This window comes from Ictalurus punctatus, chromosome 3, assembly GCF_001660625.3.
Source record: "Ictalurus punctatus breed USDA103 chromosome 3, Coco_2.0, whole genome shotgun sequence".
NCBI classification, from domain to species: Eukaryota; Metazoa; Chordata; class Actinopteri; order Siluriformes; family Ictaluridae; genus Ictalurus; species Ictalurus punctatus.
This window is the reverse complement of record NC_030418.2, coordinates 29,515,640-29,537,994: the sequence shown is the minus strand read 5'-3', so window position 1 is coordinate 29,537,994 and position 22,355 is coordinate 29,515,640. Positions and strand designations below refer to the sequence as shown.

At 36.3% G+C, this 22,355-nt stretch overlaps 2 protein-coding genes across 5 annotated transcripts in view; one reads left to right on the top strand and one right to left on the bottom strand.

The window, feature by feature from the left end:
- The window catches only part of LOC108262961 (mitochondrial calcium uniporter dominant negative subunit beta), a 50,370-nt gene that overhangs the window by 18,179 nt on the left and 9,836 nt on the right, over nucleotides 1-22,355 (top strand). The window contains exons 2-8 of one of the 4 annotated variants that reach the window (XM_047153981.2): nucleotides 5,984-6,038; nucleotides 6,136-6,309; nucleotides 6,875-6,979; nucleotides 7,753-7,913; nucleotides 8,414-8,617; nucleotides 9,644-9,760; nucleotides 9,884-10,120. In XM_047153981.2, the coding sequence (XP_047009937.1) occupies nucleotides 5,984-6,038; nucleotides 6,136-6,309; nucleotides 6,875-6,979; nucleotides 7,753-7,913; nucleotides 8,414-8,617; nucleotides 9,644-9,760; nucleotides 9,884-9,976 (909 nt within the window). In that variant the 3' untranslated portion in view covers nucleotides 9,977-10,120. Of the gene's footprint in view, nucleotides 1-5,983; nucleotides 6,039-6,135; nucleotides 6,310-6,874; nucleotides 6,980-7,752; nucleotides 7,914-8,413; nucleotides 8,618-9,643; nucleotides 9,761-9,883; nucleotides 10,121-22,355 lie in introns of those variants that run through there. The other 3 variants (XM_017463318.3, XM_053679860.1, XM_053679861.1) reach the window with 3 other exon arrangements.
- LOC128632746 (caspase-6) lies at nucleotides 13,006-18,965 on the bottom strand. Its single transcript, XM_053679867.1, has 7 exons — nucleotides 18,907-18,965; nucleotides 18,519-18,563; nucleotides 16,091-16,225; nucleotides 15,729-15,805; nucleotides 15,460-15,635; nucleotides 15,169-15,313; nucleotides 13,006-13,874 (listed from the first exon to the last, which is right to left on the bottom strand). Exons 2-7 carry the CDS (start codon nucleotides 18,545-18,547, stop codon nucleotides 13,648-13,650), a joined length of 789 nt encoding a protein of 262 aa, XP_053535842.1. The 5' UTR covers nucleotides 18,548-18,563; nucleotides 18,907-18,965; the 3' UTR covers nucleotides 13,006-13,647.

Here is a 22,355-nt window from a genome sequence, read left to right as displayed (position 1 = left end):
TGTGTTCGGACCCCTAGTGTGGCTTTTATGGCTTTTGGCTTTGTTTTAGTGTCAGACATTTAACACTCAAGCAACAAAAAGAGAAACAGCAGTACCCCGTCATCTGCTCAACAATTTCATTTCCTGTGCATAAGACTCAAGCCCATATGACAAATATTTAAATCATCAGAAAATTACACACTGTGACTTTAAATCATTTAGTGCCCATTTGTTTGTTTGTTTGTTTTCCCAATGAGGATCCAAACTGAAATTTACTTCATTGCATCACTTTCTGCTTTTATTTATTTATTTATTTTTTTACTCATTTATTGACTTAAAGGTGCAGTGTCACTCCATCCTCATTCGTGTAGAGTGGAAAAGCAGCGCAGCAGATTTCACTGATGAGAAAGCTAATCGAGTAAGCATGTTTTTAAACGAATAGAGAGCTTCAGCTGTCCTGCAGGCAGGAACAACGTCTGTCAGCTTATTTCACGGCATTGCAAGTTTCTAAACAGTTGAAGTTTAGTCCCTTGAAGTCAGAATTGCTTGCTTTGTTTGGTTCCTCTAAAACCCACAGTGATATAAACAGACAGTTTTTAACAACAGGATGCTCCTGCTCTGTAATCGCTGTCATAGAATATAACTGTAGTAACTTCGAGCTGTACATTACTGTGCTCACTGTTCAGCTCATTACAACGATTTGGCCCGCCACTCACTGGTCATCGGTGTCGTTATTTACCAGGTTATCCTGTGAAAACAGAGTTCTTGGGAAAAGCATGTTTTTTGCATCTCCTGATTGAAGAAGATGAGATGCTACATTTTCAGAGCAGGGAGTGTGGGCTTTATTAAGTTGAAATGTTTATTAAAGGTCGACTGATAGTGGATTATACCGATAACGAAGATAACCGATTAATCAGCCAATAGTTTTTAAAATTAATTAAAGTAAAATGTTGCTGAACTTTCATTACAAAAATAAACACTACTGATGGACCATGGAAATGTACTGTAAAATGACATTAATACAGAAGTATTAATATATTAACTATTAATAAATGTTAAAATAAATAATATATATACATCCAAACTGAACCAAAAGATAACACTCCAAATAGCAAATAAATATAGAGACAAAGAAAATGAATAAATAAAAAAAATAATAATAATAATAAAAAATTCAAATAACACAAAAAATTTGTGAGTGATAGTTTTTATTTGACCTCTAGAGGCCGCTCTCGTACCGTATAATGACGGTGGACCCTTCTCTCCTGGAGGAAACCGGACATCCCGGAAAAAACCCACACCAAAATGGAGAGCCTGCGAAACTCCGCATAGCAGGAATCCCAAGCTCTGGATCAAATCTGCGAGCTTGGAGCTGTGAGGCAGCTGCAAAATGTTCTCTTTAATCAAGTCTAATCCAACACTTGATATCAATAGCACTCATTTGCTACCTCTTAAAAACTGTACAGTATTTAATGATTTGTTTCTTTTACCTTGCGTTTTACAGATATGTTCTCACAATAGAGGGCGGAAAATAATATAAGGGGGAACACGTCTCATCTCAATTTAGCGACTTTTATGCCATGTTGTGATCTATGCCCAAATCATTTATATGCATAGAATTCCTTCAACTAAAACATCTTTCATGGATATATGCTCCTCTATATACTGAGATATCCCTGAGACACTGTCGTAAACTCCGTGCATTCGCTATATCATTGGCTTCGGCTCACTGGATTCAGATGAGATCGTTAATTAAATATCGATGCGGCAATCAACCTTCTGGAGGAGCGCGGTCATAACCGTCAAGTACAGTACACGTTAATATACAACATCCACCTTATGGGAGTCATTATTCTGACCTGAATTTTATCCCATTGCTAAACATTCAGAGAGACATTGAGTATGATGATGTACCAAACTAATAGCGTAAGATCGCTAAGGAGCGTCATGACAGGAATGTTGTCCAGAGATGGAGCAGGCTGGAATCGAATATATTTAAATGATTAAAAGATCTAGTGTGATGTTTCATTTTTATGATTTGCATCAGTAAATATGATTGTGGTTCACAGTGTTGGTTTGATACTCATAACACTAGACACTTGCACATGAATTGTACTTTAAAGTTATCGGTTTTGTCTTTATTAGATATCTGAGGCCAGCTTTTAACAGTAGACATAACAGTACCTTGTATTATTTCTAGAATTATTGGCCCCTGCATAAAAATGAGTGAAGATTTTTATAAAATAAACATTACACATAATAATTCAAAAATAAAATTCATTCCAATAATAATTTAAATTCATTCTAAGCAACAACAACAAAAAATTCTTCTCATTAGAACTACTTTTTTAAATAATTGTATATATGTGGTAAATTTATTGACACCTCCTAAGGAATGTTTTAAATGAATGCTAAGAAAAACTAAAACTGTTCTTGAAACGCATATATTATTTTTCATTCACTCTGTAAATGAAAACTCTGTTTCCTGTTTCCCTGAGGTATAAATATGATCTCGTACACATGTAAAATCCTGTTTCCATGTCACACATTAACATTAGGAAAAAAAACAAACAAAACCTTGAACTTAGAAGGCACCTTGATGAACATCTGATACCCCACTGTAACATAAGGAAGTTGTTCATTGATGCTTTGGGGCTGTTTTGTGGCTGGTGCTTCAGAGGAATTTGTGACATTTGATGGCATGAGGAATTCTAAGTAGCAGGCAGCCTAAAATCTGATTGCCAGGTTCAGACTGTGGTGTGAATTAAAGAGGGACACAACTAAGAATATAAACGATTTTAAAGGTTGTGCATGGACGAACGAACCAGGATACTTTTTCAAGTGTCCCCAACCTCGTTAGACATTACAGGAAGAGCCTCAGTGCTTGTATTGCTGTGGTTCAGGTGGTAGAGCAGGTTGTCCACTAATCGTAGGGTTGGCGGTTCGATTCCCGGCCCACATGAATCCACATGCCGAAGTGTCCTTGGGCAAGACACTGAACCCCAATTTGCTCCCGATGGTCCCTTGCATGGCAGCTCTGCTACCATTGGTACACACCAATGTGTGTTCACTCACACGAGAGTATGTGTGAGTGGGTGAATGAGACCCAGTGTAAAGCACTTTGTAGAACTGCTAAGGTTAAAAAAGCACAATATAAGAGCAGACCATTTACCTTTTGTATTCTCTCCAGGGCAGATGTCAGAAAATACATATTTTAAGGGTACTGGGAATGTTGAAGCCAGTGTTTTGTTGGGAAATAAATTAATCAGTTTAGTAAACTGGAAAAAAAATTAATTAGTAAATTAGAAATTTTGATATGTAAATGAAAAATGCCTACAGACACCATTGAGTACATAAAACGAATACTCAATCACAAATCTCTAAACTACCGTGGAGAAATGTGCATTCATAGGGGAACTGCTAAAACAAGAAAATTACATTTCTGTGCATCAGGACATAAGCACTGGACTTTTAGACTCTAATTCACAACATCCGTACAGGTAGCATTATTCAATTCTCTGTAGTTCTCCTCCGTTTTACTTATCCTCCACACCCTGCTAAAGTAAACAGTGAATGTTTGCGTAAGTCGATCATGATGGTGGAGAATTCAGCAGAGATAGAGTACGAGTAATGTTGTCTGCTGTGTGCGTGTCTGTCTAACAATTTGTTCATCTTGAGTACAGTCATTGTTATCCCCGTGGTTTTTGAATGCAACTCATTAAGGTTCCCGTTAACTTGAAACATTTTAAATGACGCTTTGACTCTCACAGTTCACTCTGAAGTTACCAATGAATCAGAAAAACAGCCAGGTCTAAGATCGAAAGCAGAAAACCCATTATTCAGAGATGGAAATAAAAGCCAAAGAGACATTTCCAAAGAGTGAGAATGTTAGTAAAAAATGCAAAAAACATCAGAACACCTGAAAAACTCCTTAGATATCTATCTGTCTATAGGTATCTATCTATAGGTATCTATTGTGTCTTTCTGTTAGCACTGTCTGCTTGTCTGTCTGTCTAGCTGTTTATCTCTATCTACATGGTCTGTTTACACTGTCTGGCTAACTGTCTGTGTGCACAGTTAAACTGTCTGTCTGTTTGACTCTTTGTTTGTGTGTTTTTCTATCTACAGTGTTGGTCTGTCTACTAGGGATGTCACGATACCAAAAATCTAGTAGTTGGTACCGATACCACTAAAAGTACACGATACTCAATACCAAAGTTGATGCCACTGTGTGGTATCAAGAAGAAGAAAGAAAAAAAAAAAAAATATATATATATATATATATATATATATATATATATATATATATATATATATATATATATATAATACACTTAAAATCTCTCCTGGAGGACATCAGAGAGAGAGAGATAGATATAGATATTAGTTATGAAACACTGTCTGACAATTACTAATAAAACAGTGGAGGGTACAAGTGCTAAGGTACTCCTAAGTACACACACCCCCTTATACTCTGAATACAAGCATTAATTTAAATTCACTGATATGGTGGCAGGCCAAAAAGAATGCCGGTGCATGGTGGCCCATTAGGAGGAAGTTTATAACATTGCAAAGCGTTAGCGTTGTTAACAAATAACTGGCTATTGCTAACATTACATGGAGCATAACGTTAGCTGGTTTCACGGCTACAATGCCAGCTGCCTCAAACAAACACAATATAGGGACCGTCTTTCAGGTGTTTCGGCAAATTCCAGGTGTTTCCTCACTTTGTTTGAAAATGAACTAAATAATCGGTTGCACACCAGCTTCAGAGCATCAATTATATGTTTGTTGTCAACCGCCTCGAATGCAAAGTATTTCCATATTTGACTTACCACATTTCCACTCAATGAGTCAGGGCAGAGCTAAACTTCTGTAGTGTTTCCCGTGTGCTTGTAGGCATTCTTCTTCATTACCACTTGTGGACAGACTAAAACACTTACTCGTATTTGCTGCCCCCATCAGTTCCGGAAGAATTGCAACCTTTGTAGCTTCATTACCAACGATACCTACGCTACTGCAAAAAAAACAAGTACCGCCACATTTTAAGAATGTTGGTACTGAAGTATTGGTTCTAGACACACATACAGATAGCACATAGACTATAGACAGACAGGTAGTGTAGACACACTGTCTCTCTATAGTCTACGTTACCTGTCTGACTAGAGTCTACACTATCTGTCTGTCTATAGTCCATACTTTCTGTAGTCCACACTGTCTCTCTGCATGTCTACACTGTCTCTACCTACACTGTCTCTCTATAGTTTACACTACACTGTCTGTCTATAGTCTACACTACCTGTCTGTCTACAATCTACACTAACTGTGTGGCTGTAGTCTACACTATCTGTCTGTCTATAGTCTACACTATCTGTCTGTCTATAGCCTACACTACCTCTCTGTCTATAGCCTACACTACCTCTCTGTCTATAGCCTACACTACCTCTCTGTCTATAGTCTACACTACCTCTCTGTCTATAGTCTACACTACCTCTCTGTCTATAGTCTACACTACCTCTCTGTCTGGCTATGGCCTACACTATCTGTCTGTCTATAGCCTACACTGCATGTCTGTCTATAGCCTACACTACATGTCTGTCTATAGTCTACACGACCTGTCTGTCTGTAGTGTACACTACCTGTCTGTCTATAGTCTACACTTTCTGTCTGTCTATAGTCTATGGTATCTGTCTGTCTATAGTCTACACTACACTGTCTGTCTATAGTCTACACTACAATGTCTCTATATAGTCTACACTATCTATCTGTCTATAGTCCATGCTGTCTGTAGTCTGCACTGTCTGTCTATAGATTGATCTATAGTATGCTGGGGGTGTGGAAACGGCAAAATATGCGTATGTATAAGTAAAATTTGTCAGTCCGCTGCATCTCTCTGTCTATCTCCCTGTTGTTGTTTTGTTAAACATAATATGAACTTGTGCCGAATGTGCAATTTTGGATATGGATCTATATCAATATACATGTCTGTTTTCTGTCTTTTCAGCTCAGCCAGTGGAGTCTCCCATACGCCTGCTGTAGCACTGTAGCACCATCTAGTGGTACTCTTTCTACATGACAACTTTGTAATTATTATAAAGTTTCTTCAATACATACAGGTATACATAAACGATCACTTCTGATGTCTTCTTCATGCTGTAGATCTTTCAGTGCAGTACAGACATGGCCGCCCAGTACTGGCTCTGCCTCTGCCTTCCAGACAGGAGAAATGCCTGTTCCACCTGAGACCTATGATCTCAACTGTCAGTGACTTTATTCATGACATCCAGAGAGAGGATCCAGGCATCTCAACAGCTTCCGTACTCACCACAGGTACACACAGACCCTCAGAGACATAAACGCAGCAGCTAATTTATTAATGAACAACACATTTAACATTTTTATTCATTTGTAGTTACATTTACAGTTGTGGAAGGTCCATTAAACAAGTTAGCTCCAGATATCACCAGCTATTAATAATTTCTTCCTCTCTTAATAAGACACAATAAGTTAATAAGAAAAACATATGCACGTATACTTTCTTTTGTTAATATTCAAGCAATAATGTATTAAATCGAGTGCATTAATATGAACCTGTGATTTGAATTACAGCCAGAACTACTGTCAGAGCTGCTGTGGGATAGAAATAATTAAGAAACATGAAGAAATTATGCAATTATGTTTTATAAAATAAAAATAAACATGTGATGAGAGTAATTTAACACAGAAGAAATTTTTTTTAAAAAAAGAGAAGTGATTGTATACCATCTGAGGCTAAGTGCAGCTCGTTATTCTCCTCTAAACTGTTAGTGTATTGGAAGGTGTGTGTTGGTTTGTTGGTCATATAAACAGCACATCACTGAACTTGTATGGTTTGAAATGTGTTCTTTGTACACAGATGGTGTGAGGATTGCCTCCACTACATCATTGTACACTCTTCTCAACAAGGACTTCCAGCTGTGTATCAATGGAGTCGTCTACAGTGTCCAAGCAGCACCAACAGGTATACATCACAAGCTCCTGATCTCTTTTCTGGGTACAAGCTTCAGCATTTTGAAGCTTCCATGCATCAGTTTGCAGTGGGTAAACAAACTTAAAACACAATTAATGAGTAAAAGGGCACAGACAAGAGATGCCAGATGCATATTTGGGTTTTATTCAAAGTAATCGAAGCCTACTAACCAGAAAGTGCTGGTAGTAATCATAAAGTATAAAGAGGCAGAAGGTCCGGTGATCAGCAAATGGGCAAACACCAGACCATGGATTTAATAACACTGGGATAAAAACTAGAGAAACTGCTGAACAAAGAGATGCAGTAACATCACAGTGAAACTTGGAGCAAGACTTCACAAAGAACGAGAACGAGTGCAACATGATCAGATTTCCTGTAATTAGGAATAGGGGTAGGTATACAGATGTTTGTAGGTATTGTAGTTTATTTGATTGTTAGTAGATGATGTTCTACTAAAAATTCTGTAGTTGGTCAAATGGCCTCTTTACATGAACGTAAACGGTTCTTGGGCGCTTTTAGAGACTTTCAAGTAAATTACTTACAATTGGAGACCGATACAGGTGTGGGAATTAGCAAAGGCTAACATTGGAAAACAAAATCCTGAATAGAAGGTTAGATAATTTAGCAATTTTAAATAAAATCTGTTATGAGTACCCGTACCAGCTATGCACCTTTAACCAGGAATGAAGGTTTAATTCTGCTTTGTCTCTCTGTGTGTGTGTGTGTGTGTGTGTGCGTGTGTGTGTGTGTGTGTGTGTGTGTAGAGTCAGTGCCAAGTGAGGCAGTGACGAGCGTGACAGATATGAAGGACATGGTGCACATGTTACACACAGCGCTGAACCTGCCTAAGCATCACCTGATAAAGGAAAGGCAGCTACAGCAGAAACTGGACATTCTGAAACAAGAACTCATGCCTCTAGAGCAGGTTATATTCTTATTATATACTTATTGCCAACTTCATTGACAGCCCACATCCATTTTACAGGTCTCCAAAATTACATAAATTATAAATGGCTTTTAAATGAAGTGATAATGTATTTTGTATATGCTGTCCCATTGATGCCAAAACCATAGAACCTTATTTAGTTTAAAGTTTGATCTGTGTTTCACTGGGAAATGTTTTCCTGTCTACTAAAAACCCTGCATATTTTTTCCCACCCCAGGAAAGTACAGCCAGTTCTGCTTTCGCTGGTTATGATGGCTGTGGCATCACTGCGAGTAAAACTCGCTCGTGTCTGCACGCTTTTTATTTGTTCCCCAGCTGGTTTATTCATAAATCATAAATAATCACAATGCCATCAAATATCTTGTGCAGCTAAGATGTTTCATGCACGCGGTAATGGTTATAGCTAAAGTTTCGTGTCGAGTTTGCAGCACATTATTTGTTTGTACACCTGTAATAAATGATATTTGTGTGTGTTTTAGATGAAGACTCATCTTGTCATGAGAGCTGAGCACAGGTCTTCGCGTGCTCTCTGGACTGGCTTGGCTCTGCTCTCGGTGCAGGGTGGAGCTCTGGCCTGGCTCACATGGTGGGTTTACTCCTGGGACATCATGGAGCCTGTCACCTACTTCATCACCCTCTCCACCAGCATGGGGGTCTACGCCTACTACGTTCTCACCAAGCAGGTACACATGCCAACCATCAGAACTTTCTGTTTCAGGGTCATGAATAAATGACAGGATTGTGACTTGGGTGAAGAACTTAAACCTGATATTGTACAGTACAGTCTCACCGGTCACTTTAATAGGCACACCTGTAACCCTATTCATTCATTCCATCAGCCAATCATGTTGAAGCAACAGTATGCACAAAATCACTCAGATACTCAGACATCAGAATGCACAATTGTTATAACCTGGTCTTGTCCAATCTTCTGCTGTCCAGGTTTGATATTTTGTGTGTTCTGAGATGCTTTTCTGCTCCCCGCGGTTGTAAAGAATGTTACCTTGAGTTACCATATCCTTCCTGTCACCTTAAAACAGGGCCATTCCCCCCTGACCACCAAAGTCACTGAGATCACACCCCCCCCCCATTCTGATGTTTATGAATGAATGAGCACGGGTACAAGTGTTCCTATTAAAGTGGCCAGAGTTTTTATTCGAAGTACCTCAACACAACACACTGCCTGCAGACTATAATGTAATATGGTGCTTTTTATGCACTTTCACGGCATAAGTAGTAAAGACTAAAATGCTAATGTTTATTTTGATCGGTATTTAAAATGTGTGACGGAATAAAATCTTGTAATCATAATTAGACTCGTTAATTATGTGTCAAGCAATAAGAATCATGCTTTTAACACCAATGTCTAACATTAGCTAACTTCACCTAAGCTCACTACTGGCACAGTCTTTTATGAATAATGAATTGATGGAGCCAAATATAGTGTCGCAGATTATAAATAAAAATCTTCTGTACACAGTTGTTCAAGGGATAAATGTTGGATAATGGATAAATGAGTCAGTTATTAAACTATACGGAATTGTGATCTTTCTGACCTACATAGAGAAGACAGATACAGAGGGTTAGAGTCAGGGTCAGGGGTAACCTGGAGCTAGGTCTTATGTAATGTACATGTACAAAGTGTAAATCTTAGCTATTTTAATTAATGATGATGATTAAAATGTATGATGTGGGATTCTCTCCAACAGGACTATGTTTACCCAGATGCAAAAGACAGGCAGTTCCTTCATTATTTCTACAAAGGCGTCAAAAAACAGAAGTTCAGCGTGGAGAGATATAACGCACTCAAAGACGAGCTGGCTTCGGTACGTTGTTTTTTTTCTTATTATTTTTTTTATGAAAGATCTCGAATTAGCCGTTTTCATTTTCCTAGTTTTTCTAATCAGTAATTTGTCACGGTCTTCCTTTCATGCTCTTTTATCGTACAGGTAGAGGACGACTTGAGACGTTTGCGGAACCCAAATCGACTCCAACTGCCCGTGGAACAACCCGAGCCCAACAGTCATGCTGCACTTCCATAAACATTATACCCTAATAATGGTGTTATTTATAATACTGTTTACAGATATCATTTCATGGCCTACTTTTAGAAAACACCACATTTATTGCAATAATGTGCATTATTTGGAACAACCAGAGATTGAAATAAAAACACTTATACTGGAGTTTGCATCCTTCGAGCATACTTTTTGTCCTTTACTTTACACTTTTGTCACATATAATTTACATTGACTGGTGAACTGTGCTTTGTTGTAAGTACAGTGCCTTACATAAGTATTTATCCCCATGGAAATTGTCCATATTTTGTAGTGTTACAACTTGCAATTAAAATGGACTTAATTAGGATTGTGTCATGAATCTAGACAAAATATTTCATAAGTACACACTCACTGGTCGCTTTTTAGAAACACTGTACAAAACAGCCTCAAGTCTTCATGGCATGGGTTCCACAAGGTGTGTATTGGAGCAACTTTGATCAATGGAATATTTACCAGAAATGATTATTAAATAGTACTTCATCTAAAGTCAAACAAAACGAATAGTCAAATATACAGTCGAATGTATAATGTTGTTATGTTGTAGAAAATAATGACTTATTTACAGAGATGCTTCGAGCATCTAATTGTTATTTGCTGGTTTTGCACAGCAGAGGTCTCTCTCTCTCTCTCTCTCTCTCTCTCTCTCTCTCTCTCTCTCTCTCTCTCGCTCGCTCTCGCTCGCTCTCTCTCGCTCTTTTTCATGCAAGGTCTGTGCTTTTATGATAAGTTTATCATTCACACTCACTCACAAACACATCTGAGGATATTTCACAAACTGCTCCAGTCTGCTTCCCTATAGGTGATAACGGTACGGTTACATTTTACAAATATTAATGATGCACACTTTAATTCAAAGCGACTTTGTGAGGAGAAACAATCCATTTAAAGCATGTATAAAACTGACCTTCCGGTAACTAGAGCAACCTTAACTGCTAAGTCATTTTTACCACTTCCACGTTTTTAGAGGGTTTGTTACTGTCCATTTAAACAAAATTATATTTGTAATAACACATTTCTTCTGTGTCCCAAACGGAGCTGCTGCCCGCTCTCCACGTCGGTAAACAAAATGTTGATCATGTGACAGATCACCTTGGTTATGCTTTGTTTTTGAACAGTCCACTTTACAGGCTAAAACGAAAGTCCAAAAACCACATATAGACTGCCAGCAACCTGTTTGGTGACTCAGGAACCAGTCATTTATCAAGTTGCAAAGGTTATATTTAACTTCTCCCTTCTCCCTCTGCTTTCACATTCAGTTTATGGCTGTTTATTTTTAGCATATAATCTATAAACATTTAATAACAAATTTATGTTATAGATTAAGCATATCACATTGCTTAGAGAGAAGCATTGGCTGACACATTGTTGAGCTGTAAATGTTTCATGTAAAAAAAAAAATAATTAAATCGCATATCGTCACTCAAATTGGCCATTGAGGATGATATTCATAGTTTTTTATTTTTTAATTTTATTCTATTTTTTATTTTTGAACAAGCATATCTTGTGTAAAATTAGATGAACAGTGAAGATTCTTCTTTCTCCTGATTAATTTGCCACAAAAGTTTCCCTTTTGGTCCATTCAGTCTTGCCCATTCAAATTTAAAATAATTTCATTATGCGAACTCAACCTTTGCAAACCATTCCTAGGATTTAAAGAATATGGCGGATGCCTACCCATGAGTCATTATGAGGCGGAGCTTAATTTACTCCTACAGCTATAACACGATGGATTCACACAAAACTTGAAAGGCGTATTCAGGACTAGATTCTGAGGCTGTCTGCTAAGGTTGGGGTGTGGGCATCCTTATCAGCTATGTTAAGTTCAAGTGCCTTTATCTCAGGAACTGTAAGATGGATTTAGTTGAAACATCCTAGCAGCAGCCTGAGATACCATAGCAATCACCTGGCAGTACCCCAGAAACACACCAGGAAGTTGCTCAAGCTGTGCAATCTGTGCATTTTCTTTAGGAAGTGCACTTTTCTAGTTAATCTTTTTTTTTCTCTTCCAAAATTCTGTCCACTAATTAATCCCACAGTTTTTGAGATGTTGAAACGTAATCAATGTCATATTGTTTGGTCTGGTCATGGAAATGGGTATTTGTATACAGCTTTTTGAAAGGGCATTCCATGTAGCAACCATTCAAAAATGAGTGGGGGAATGTTTTGGATCGTCATGCAGGCCAACAGTTGGTGCTACAGACATGAAACTATGTAGTATTCTATGTTGTACTCCCTGCTTCTATTCTGGCAAGAGAGATGAACCTGATTGGCTTAATGTTGGTGCTATAGGTTCTCAAGAACTGTGAGATTTTGTTGACTCAGTCAGTGATTAATTCTGAAACCATTTACAATTCTGAACATTTATCTCCTTCCACAGAAACTTTGAGTTCATTTTCATAATATGGAAAACCTTTTGTGAATAATTCCTAGGTATACCTGATAAACTTAGAACTTCCATCCATCCATCCATCTTCTATACCGCTTATCCTTCCTTCAGGGTCACGGGGAACCTGGAGTCTATCCCAGGGAGCATTGGGCACAAGGCAGGGTACAACCTGGACAGGGTGCCAATCCATTGCAGGGCACAGTCACATACACATTCACACACCCATTCATACACTACGGACACTTTGGACATGCCAATCAACCTACCAGTCTTCGGGCATGGGGAGAACATGCAAACTCCGCACGCCACCATGGGAATCGAACCCCCGACCCTGGAGGTGTGAGACGAACGTGCTAACCACATAAGAAATATGTCATTACAAGTAACAAATGTTGTGTAGTACAGTGTGTGGCATTAGAATGAATAGTTACACTTGCATTACAACTGATGTTATTCCTTGATATCTTATAACAAACACGTTAGAGTTTTCTGATGTATAAGTAGAGTTTAAGACTTAACTTACAAAAGATTTATACACACAATTATAATGATTAATGAATATAAATACCAAAATTATGTATATAATATAAATTATGTATATAAAATGACAACCTCTTACAGGAAATTCTCTTTTTTTACTCTGGATGTCAAAAGACTTTAATCTTTGATTCACCAGCAAATCGTATAAATGTGTAAAACAAACCCTAAGAAACTTTATTACAGTACAAGAGAAAATGAAAGCAATTACTTGCTTTGCAAAATCTATGAACATAGGATTGACAGATCTAATCCTGAACATGTTGAACAACATTCATTAATGATTACAATTAATTGTCTATAATTAGAAAATAATGAAAGTTTAAAAAAAATGTTTAAATATACAGGTTTGCAGTAGTCAGATGTAATTAGATTACTAAGGATAATGTCTATCTTAATCACAGTGCATTATTAGCTTTTTATACCAGTCAACGCTGTTGAATTCTCAAATCTAATTTTCTATAAAAGTAGCTGTAACTGATTTAGTGGGTCAATATTGTAATTCTCTTAAGTGTTGTCAGAATTAGATATATCATAAATAATATATATATATATATATATATATATATATATATATATATATATATATATATATATATATATATATATATATATAATTTTGATATCTTCCTTGTAAAATGTTAGGGGAAAAAACACTAATAAGACCAATAATGTTTATTTATCATTAAGTGAGTAATGGTGAAAAGTAATGTACTGTGTGGGTGCTTTACTATTTCTTGGACCCAAAGTAGACTTTTTTAGTCAGCATGGAGGTGAAGCAGGGCATTTGTTTTTTATTCTTAAAATTCTGACCACTTGCAGTACGTCGGGAAACCTTCAGGTTGACCAGTGTTAGTAGCTCGGTGAACTCCATAGTTGAGCCATACTGTTGCACCGTTTCACACAAATCCTGAATGTAGAATGATCCAGAATTTATATCACGGAATGAATAGAATCCTATTCAGAGAAAAAAAATTAAATTAGTGTTTAAATGTAACCAGCCAATAAATCTATATGATATAAACTGAAAATAGATGATATAAATAATATACACATTTCTACATAGAAAAGAGAATTGTTGCAACTGCTGTACTTTTAAGGAGTACTGCTGAACTTTTAAGGAAATAAAAATGATTCATTAAGGTGATATGAACGTTTTAAATAAGAGAAATGGTAGAAGTTGTGTATTACAGTGTGTGTGATGTGGTTGGATGCATGTAGAGGCTTATTAAAGGATCCAAAGGCAAACAAAGAGCAATAATCAAAACTTTATACAGGCAAAGGGTCAGGTGAAACCTAGACACTAGGATATAATGCAGACTGTATCTGTATGTGTATCTCTTAGTGCTTCACAAATCCATATCTGTATCTGTATATTGGAAAGGGTTTTCATTATTTTTTCTTTTTTTTGAAAGATAGACCCTTTTGTTTTATCACAAGGTAAAAATGTCAGCGGTGTCAGTATATTCTAGGTCTGACAGTTCCTCAAACTTAGCTACATCACTCAAGTTCAAAATTGGTGTCAACTAGACATGAGCGCAGGACTGTTTTTTTAAAAAAAATCCTGCTAATGTAGTTATTATTTTTCCTGTGATTTTTTCTAGCAAATTTCGCTGGTTCTATTTTCTAAAATATAAACAGACTAGTAGCCTTATTGAAATCACTGTGACCCTGACTAGGCAGTTACTAAGGGCGAATGAATCAACATTGTTCATGTTTCTTTGTCCCATGAGCTTCATATCTGACTGCTTGCTCATGCCCACATGTCTCAACCTGATGTCCTGTTAACCTTTCTGGCAGTTTTACTAAATAAACACATAGTACACCTTCAGATGTGTCCATTTAAACACATACCGGTAGTCTGATCATTTTGAATAATTTATTCATATTCAGTTACATCCCTACTAGGCCCAAGGTAAATAAGCGTCAGTAATGTCACTGTTGAACGGCTGCCTTTTATACAGTATAGTGAATGTGTGTTTATGAACAGTTGAAACACATACATATTTTTAATCAGGTGTAGTGATCGTGTGAGCGGTTATGTCACACGGTTTATAGTCCTTAATTGAGCTGAGGAACATGAGCGTTCACAAATTTGCTTCATAATAATTGATTTAAATATAACTGGACTAGCACCACGTTGGTTCATCCAATCTGATGGTGTTATATAAGGTAGATGTAGTAACTACACTTCTTTCAATAGATAAGATGTGTGGGATTCACACTTTTCATTCATCTCTTTCATACTCACCCTCTGCTACAGAGTAACACATGAGGAAGTCTGCCCCTGCTGGGATGGTGTAGATGTTAGCTGCTTCCTCCACCTCTTCCTCATCATCACTGTCCCCTGCCATCATGCCGGTCACAGCATCTTCATATTTGTCACCAGCACACGCCTGTAGGTTCAGGCATACAGTATGTACGTGTACATCTCTATAATTATATCTGTAGTTTCCTACATGTAATGAAATGACTGATCTGTTACTGGTTTACTGAACTGTATTAAAGGAACTGTAGAGTTGTTAAATGGCATCACAGTCACCTGGAAGATGAAGATCTTGGGCTTCCCTACAAGGCTATTGCACTGATCTCCTCTGAAGTAATCTGTTATTTCCTTAATCTTAATCTTATCATCATAGGCATTAATTTTCCCTTCTTCCCCATGAGTTAGGAAAATGCAGACGAAGCAGTCAGCATCTGCGTGGTTGGCTGCGGCAGCTGTAGTTTAAAAAGTTAATAATGTGACACTGTACAACACAATTTACAGTAAACAAATCAGTTCTCAAAACCACTGAATTTCGAAGGTTGTACCTTTGCGTATTTCCTTTAGCACCTCTGCCTTACTTTTGTCATTGTGACAATTCACTTCAAACCCTAAGCCTTGAAATCTGAAATAAAATATTGAAAGTAGCAAAAGTTGTAAGAAAGTAATTTTATGTACAGTAGTTTGATCTTTACAGCTATAGTATTTGTTAAAGGCAGCCAGGACATGCAGTTTAAAATATTTAATAGAAAAAAAAATAGATTTTGTGGGATTTGTACACAGAAAAAAACTGATATCTAGTCAGTATATCAGAATTAGCAGAGACTTACAGGACGACTGAAATGATATCTAGTCAGTATTGCTTTTTCTAAAAATGATCCTATTTGTTTGAATGTTTGTGAGTGTGCACCTTTCTGTGAGCTTGTCTCTGTCTTTATTTGTGCCGCGGCGTTCCTTTAAACCGTGAAAATTTTCATGGTTGAAGATGAGTGCCATGCCTCGCCTCTTGTGGTCCATCTTGTACTCCATTGGTGAATCAGTTTTACTGGCAATCAAAAGCACATAATATACTTTTTTAAATGTAAGACTCAGAAGGATTTACAGTACTGTGCAAGTAGAAGTTTTAGGCACATTCAAGGAGATGCTGTAGAGCAAAGATGCCTTCAAAATACTGCAATTAAATATTTTGACATTTTTAAAAAATGCTGTAAAGAGCAGTAAACATTAGTAAATTAAACAAAGTCAATATTTGGTTTGACAAAAAAATAAAATAAAATAGTAGTCTTTGGTAGAACTAGTGCAGTTTTATAAGGAAATGAGCTGAAGGTTTTATTGAGCATCTTGCAGAACCAGACACGGTTCTTCTGGAGACTTTGACTTCTTCTTATTATTTTTGCAGCAAAGCCCAGCAGCCTTCATTATGTTTTTTTGTCTGAAAAGTGTCTCTTACATAATACTCTGCTTTCTTTACTTACATACAAACATTTTTCTGTAACATTTAATTTTGTGCTGGAAAACTAATGTTCGGGAATATAAAATGTTTTTTTCTACTGACTCGATAATGTAGAAGTCATAAAATAAAAAAATCTATAACAAAGTTTGTACTAAAAAAAAAGGGGGTGCCTAAACTTTTCGCACAGTACTGTACATCTAACTCTGACACAAGAGCTAAAAACTAGTTTGATGCAGCATCAGAAAATGTTATCAAAAAGAAAACATATGTAATCAAAAACTTTTTGTAAAATCAAAAAGTTATAAAATGCTAAAAACATCATAGACAGCAACAGATTCTTGGACACTAGCAGCAGTTATAAATGTTTGATCAAGGTGAAATCTACAGTTTAGTTCCTCTGCCCTCTTTTAGATGTTGACACTGTCTCATACAGCTGAAGGAAGTTGAGGCCAAAAACACAAGAGAAACATATTATAATGTTTATTCCTTCATTCCTTCATTCATCAGTAACCGGTTTATACCGGTCCCGGTTGTGGTGGAGCTTGAGCGAACGCTGAATGTGAGCGTGAACACACTCTGCACTAGACAACATCAGCGAATTGTAGGGCACCACACACACACACACACACACACACACACACACACACACACACACACACACGTTTAGTTCCTAAATGTAGTGTAATAGGACAGAATAGTTAGCAACCCATAAATGAATCAGTTTAGAAAATTGAGATGATAATGATGAACACGAATGGAAGATAAAAACTTCCAGCAACTTCCTGCATCAGTGTCAAAATTTACTCTCACAGCCTTATTAATTTCCTTACATATTATGACACAGACATCTTCATTTAAAAATAACCTTCTGTCACCACTATAAGCTCCAGTTATGTTTTCACTGTTACAAATAAATGTTTTGCTATGTACATCTGCACTGCTTTCCCCCCATTTTCTCTAGCTTAGACAAAAGTCTTTAAATGTACATTAAAATATAAGCTTATACAATATTGTGCAGATGTCTTAGGCCAGGTGTGTCCAATGTTATCCACAAAGGGCCGGTGTGGGTGTAGGTTTTCATTCCAATCAAGCAGGAGCCACACCTGATTCCACCTGTTTAATCAGGTGACCCTGGCTTTCAGTAGACTCAGGTGTGGCTTCTGCTTGATTGGAATGAAAACCTGCACCCACACCGGCCCTTTCCGGATAAGATTGGACACCTCTGTCTTAGGAACATGCAAATAAATGCTGTAAAGCAAAGACACCCTCAAAAATAATTCAGTTAAACATTTCTATATAAACAAAAATACTATAAAGAGCAGTAAACATTAATAAATTAAACTGTCACACTTCTTTTGCTGCATGAAAACCCATCAGCCTTCATTATGTTGTTTTTTGTTTTGAAAAGTGGTCTCTTACATATATATTGCTTTCTTTCCTGACATACAAACATTTTACAAACATACAATAATTTTTTTTTTGTTGGAAAGGCAATGTTTTGAAATATAACCTGTTTTATGCTGACTTAATAATGCAGAAGTCATAAAATAAACATCTGTAACAATTTTTTTTTTTTTTTTTTACCAAAAATAAGGGTGCCTAAGGCTTTTGCACAGTATTGTATATGTAAACGAAAATCATGTATATAATCACATTCACCACAGTAGCCCAGACAATAGCCTAATCATACTTGTACATAATATTTTGTAGGCAAGTGTACATCTAGTGTCTAGTTGGAGAGGTACAATTAGAGAAGTATTACACACACACACACACACACACACACACACACACACACACACACACACACACACACACACACACACACACACATAAAAATACTTAAAATACTTAAAAATACTCTCTTTTTTTAACGTAGTTTTACCTTTTACTTTGCGCACCTGTCCCAGACATTTTCTCTCTTCAGGTACTTTAAACAGAATGAATGGGAGAGAACAAGTCAGATGACAAATGCAAATATGTTATCTGAGATGGTATCCACGTACTGTAACTGCTCTTTTTTTCAACAATCCACTTCTGAAACAAGTTTTAAGGTAGAAATATTTTTTGTTTGTGTGGAGCAAGTAAATGTATCATGTACCATGTTACTGAACACTTATTGAAACATTTCTAACATTTAAGTTAACATATATTTATTACATTAGAAATGAAATGGAATATATACAGTACAAAAATGTACAAACTTTTTGATGAATGTGAAAATGAAGACTAGACAAAGATAAAAAAAGGGGAAGAAATGGATGGAAACTTACCCGAAGCCTGTCACTAAACAAATGAACTATGGGGTGGAGTTCTTGCGTACATAATGCACGGCTTACGTCACAAACATTTCCCAGTCAACATGAAAGTATTTATTTACTACAGGCATAGCACCACCTACTGAACAAATTCATCAACAAATAAATGTCTTACTAATCCCACTAATTACTCACCGAACATATAAAGAGAGAACTGTGTAAAAAATGAATAAGGATTGCTAGGGTCTCCTTTACTTTGTGCACCAATCCTGGACATTCACCCACTAATAACTCACTAATAATAACTGTATTAAACACAGCTTATTTAAAAATGGTAAAAGAGGTAGTTTTACCTTTAACTAATTATTAGTAACTCCGTCAGTTCTTGATAATATTTTCACTCTGTATAATTCTTTTTGGAGTGAATTAATTTCACTGTTACATTGGCAATTTGTTTGCCTGAGCAAACATTTCTTTTAATTTGGATGAAATGAAAACAATGATTCAGTATTTAAATATGAAACCTTAACACAAGCCAATAAATTCAAAGGTACTAAATTAAACATCACAGTCAAGTCTGCAATAAATTCAATTCTTTAGGGAACCAGTTGGAATCCATAGAGTTTATACTTCTCACAAGTTACAAAGAAATATATTCGCAGGTGTAATGATTTATGAAAATAAAAGACAAAATGTAAAAAAATGTATAAAAATGATAAATTATGGGAAAACCTGAAGTGACTAATATCAGAGAGTAAATAAGAACGATAGTGAAATCAGGAACATGATAAGAATATACAGGAAATTTTCATTTCACTCTGTATTTCAAGATACCTTGCGCTTTGGTCCACCAGTAAATATCAGTGTCATTTCACCAATAAGGATTATAAATAATACATATTTCTTAAAACTACCAGATTTTTCTTTTAAACCATTGAATTCTGTGAGCTGTTGTATGTAAGTAAAAATGAAAGTTATTTGCATACAAGCTTTGGTGTGATGTAACTGTAGTAAATCATTAATGATTTAATGATGACTTTTCACTTCTAACTGATAAGAACTGATAACAGATAAGATCTGTGTGTGTGTGTGTGTGTGTGTGTGTGTGTGTGTGTGTGTGTGTGTGTGTGTGTGTGTGTGTGTGTGTGTGTGCGTGTGCGCGTGCGTGTGTGCAGTGTATGCTCAGAAACCTTCATCACAGTACAAAAAGCATCATCACAGTACAAGTGAAAATGAAACTAATTGGGGATGATATTAATAGTTTTTTCTTTTATTCTATTTTTTATTCATGAAGAAGCATATCCTGTATAAAATAAGATGAACAGTGAAGATTCTTCTTTCTCCTGATTAATTTGCCACAAAAGTTTCCCTTTTGGTCCATTCAGTCTTGCCCGTTCAAATTTAAAATAATTTCATTATGCAAACTCAACCTTTGCAAACCATTCCTAGGATTTAAAGAATATGGCCGATGTCTGCCCATGAGTTATTGTGAGGCGGATTCACACAAAACTTGAAAGGCATATTCAGGACTAGATTCTGAGGCTGTCTGCTAAGGTTGGGGTGTGGGCATCCTTATCAGCTATGTTAAGTTCAAGTGCCTTTATCTCAGGAACTGTAAGATGGATTGAGTTGAAACATGTTAGCAGCAGCCTGAGATACCATAGCAATCACCTGGCAGTACCCCAGAAACACACCAGGAAGTTGCTCAAGCTGTGCAATCTGTGCATTTTCTTTAGGAAGTGCACTTTTCTAGTTATTCTTTTTTCTTCTCTTCCAAAATTCTGTCCACTAATTAATCCCGCAGTTTTTGAGATGTTGAAACGTAATCAATTTCATATTGTTCGGTCTGGTCATGGAAATGGATATTTATATACAGCTTTTTGAAAGGGCATTCCATGTAGCAACCATTCAAAAATGAGTGGGGGAATGTTTTGGATGATCATGCAGTCGAACAGTAGGTGCTACAGACATGAGACTTGTAGTCACTATGTAGTATCACTATGTAGTGTCACTATATAGTAGTCCATGCTTCTACTCGGGAGATAAGCCCGATTGGCTTAATGGTGGTGCTATAAGTTCTCAAGAACTGTGAGATTTTGTTGACTCAGTGATTAATTCTAAAACAGTTTACAATTCTGAACATTTATCTCCTTCCACTGAAATTTTGAGTTCATTTTCATAATATGGAAAGCCTTCTGTAAATAAGTCCTAGGATTTTTGTATACCTGATCAACTTAGAACTTTTATCATGTAATAGCATTTTACAACTTAAAAACAATGAGGTATAATTTCATATATCATTCACTTTACTTGACACACATAATGGTTTATGGTTCTTAAGAAATAGGTCATTACAAGTTACGAAGGTTGTGTAGTACAGTGTGTGGCATTAACATGAATAGTCACACTTGTATTGCAACAGTATTATAAGTGTCACAGTTCGAGGTTGAGCCAGAAGCAGGTGCAGATAATGACATTTATTTGAAGCAATGTACCGAGAGACAAAGACACTAAGACAACTTCACTAAACACACTGTGGCAAGAAACAAACACCAAGACATAAACAACGTGAGTCTTAAACACTACTTGTAAGAATACTGTGGCAAACCGAAACATAGACTAACAAGATCAGGAAACATGGAACACAGGGGTCTAAGACAACAAAAGACAAGCTTATGGTGCCGACAAGGACTATATATACACATCAGTGCTCATTAACCAAAACATGAATCAGGTGCAGGTGGTCATGTGACAACTAGAGCAGTGCAGTGGTTGATGGGAAGTGGAGTCCAGAGTTTCCCGATACGTGACAATAAGTTATCAAAGAATAACATAACACATTAGAGTTTTTTGAAGTATAAGTAGAGTTTACGACTTAACTTACAAAGATTTATACACACAATTATAATGAATTATAATGATTAATGAATATAAATACCAAAATTACATATATAATATAAATTATGTATATAAAATGACAACCTCTTACAGGAAATTCTCTTTTATTTACTCTGGATGTCAAAAGACTTTAATCTTTGATTCACCAGCAAATCGTATAAATGTGAATCAGCGTCTTTAGCTGTGGCTGTAAAACAAACCCTAAGAAAGTTTATTACAGTACAAGAGAAAATGAAAGCAATTACTAGCTTTGCAACACAAACCTATGAACATAGGATTGACAGATCTAATCCTGAACATGTTGAACAACATTCATTAATGATTACAATTAATTGTCTATAATTAGAACATAATGAAAGAATGTTTAAATATACAGGTTTGCAGTAGTCAGATGTAATGTAACTAAGGATAATGTCTATCTGATCACAGTGCATTATTAGCTTTTTATACCAGTCAACGCTGTTGAATTCTCAAATCTAATTTTCTATAAAAGTAGCTGTGACTGATTTAGTGGGTCAATATTGTAATTCTCTTAAGTGTTGTCAGAATTAGATATATCATAAATA

Bases quoted from the DNA above. Each gene is read 5' to 3' on its own strand.
- LOC128632746 (XM_053679867.1), bottom strand. From the start codon at position 18,547: ATGTCTGGGACAGGTGCGCAAAGTAAAAG. The intron at 15,636-15,728 runs GTACAACCTTCG...TTTAAACTACAG, and splicing joins GCTAAAGGAAATACGCAAAG to CTGCCGCAGCCAACCACGCA. The intron at 13,875-15,168 runs GTGAGTATGAAA...TTCTCTGAATAG, and splicing joins GTGTTACTCTGTAGCAGAGG to GATTCTATTCATTCCGTGAT.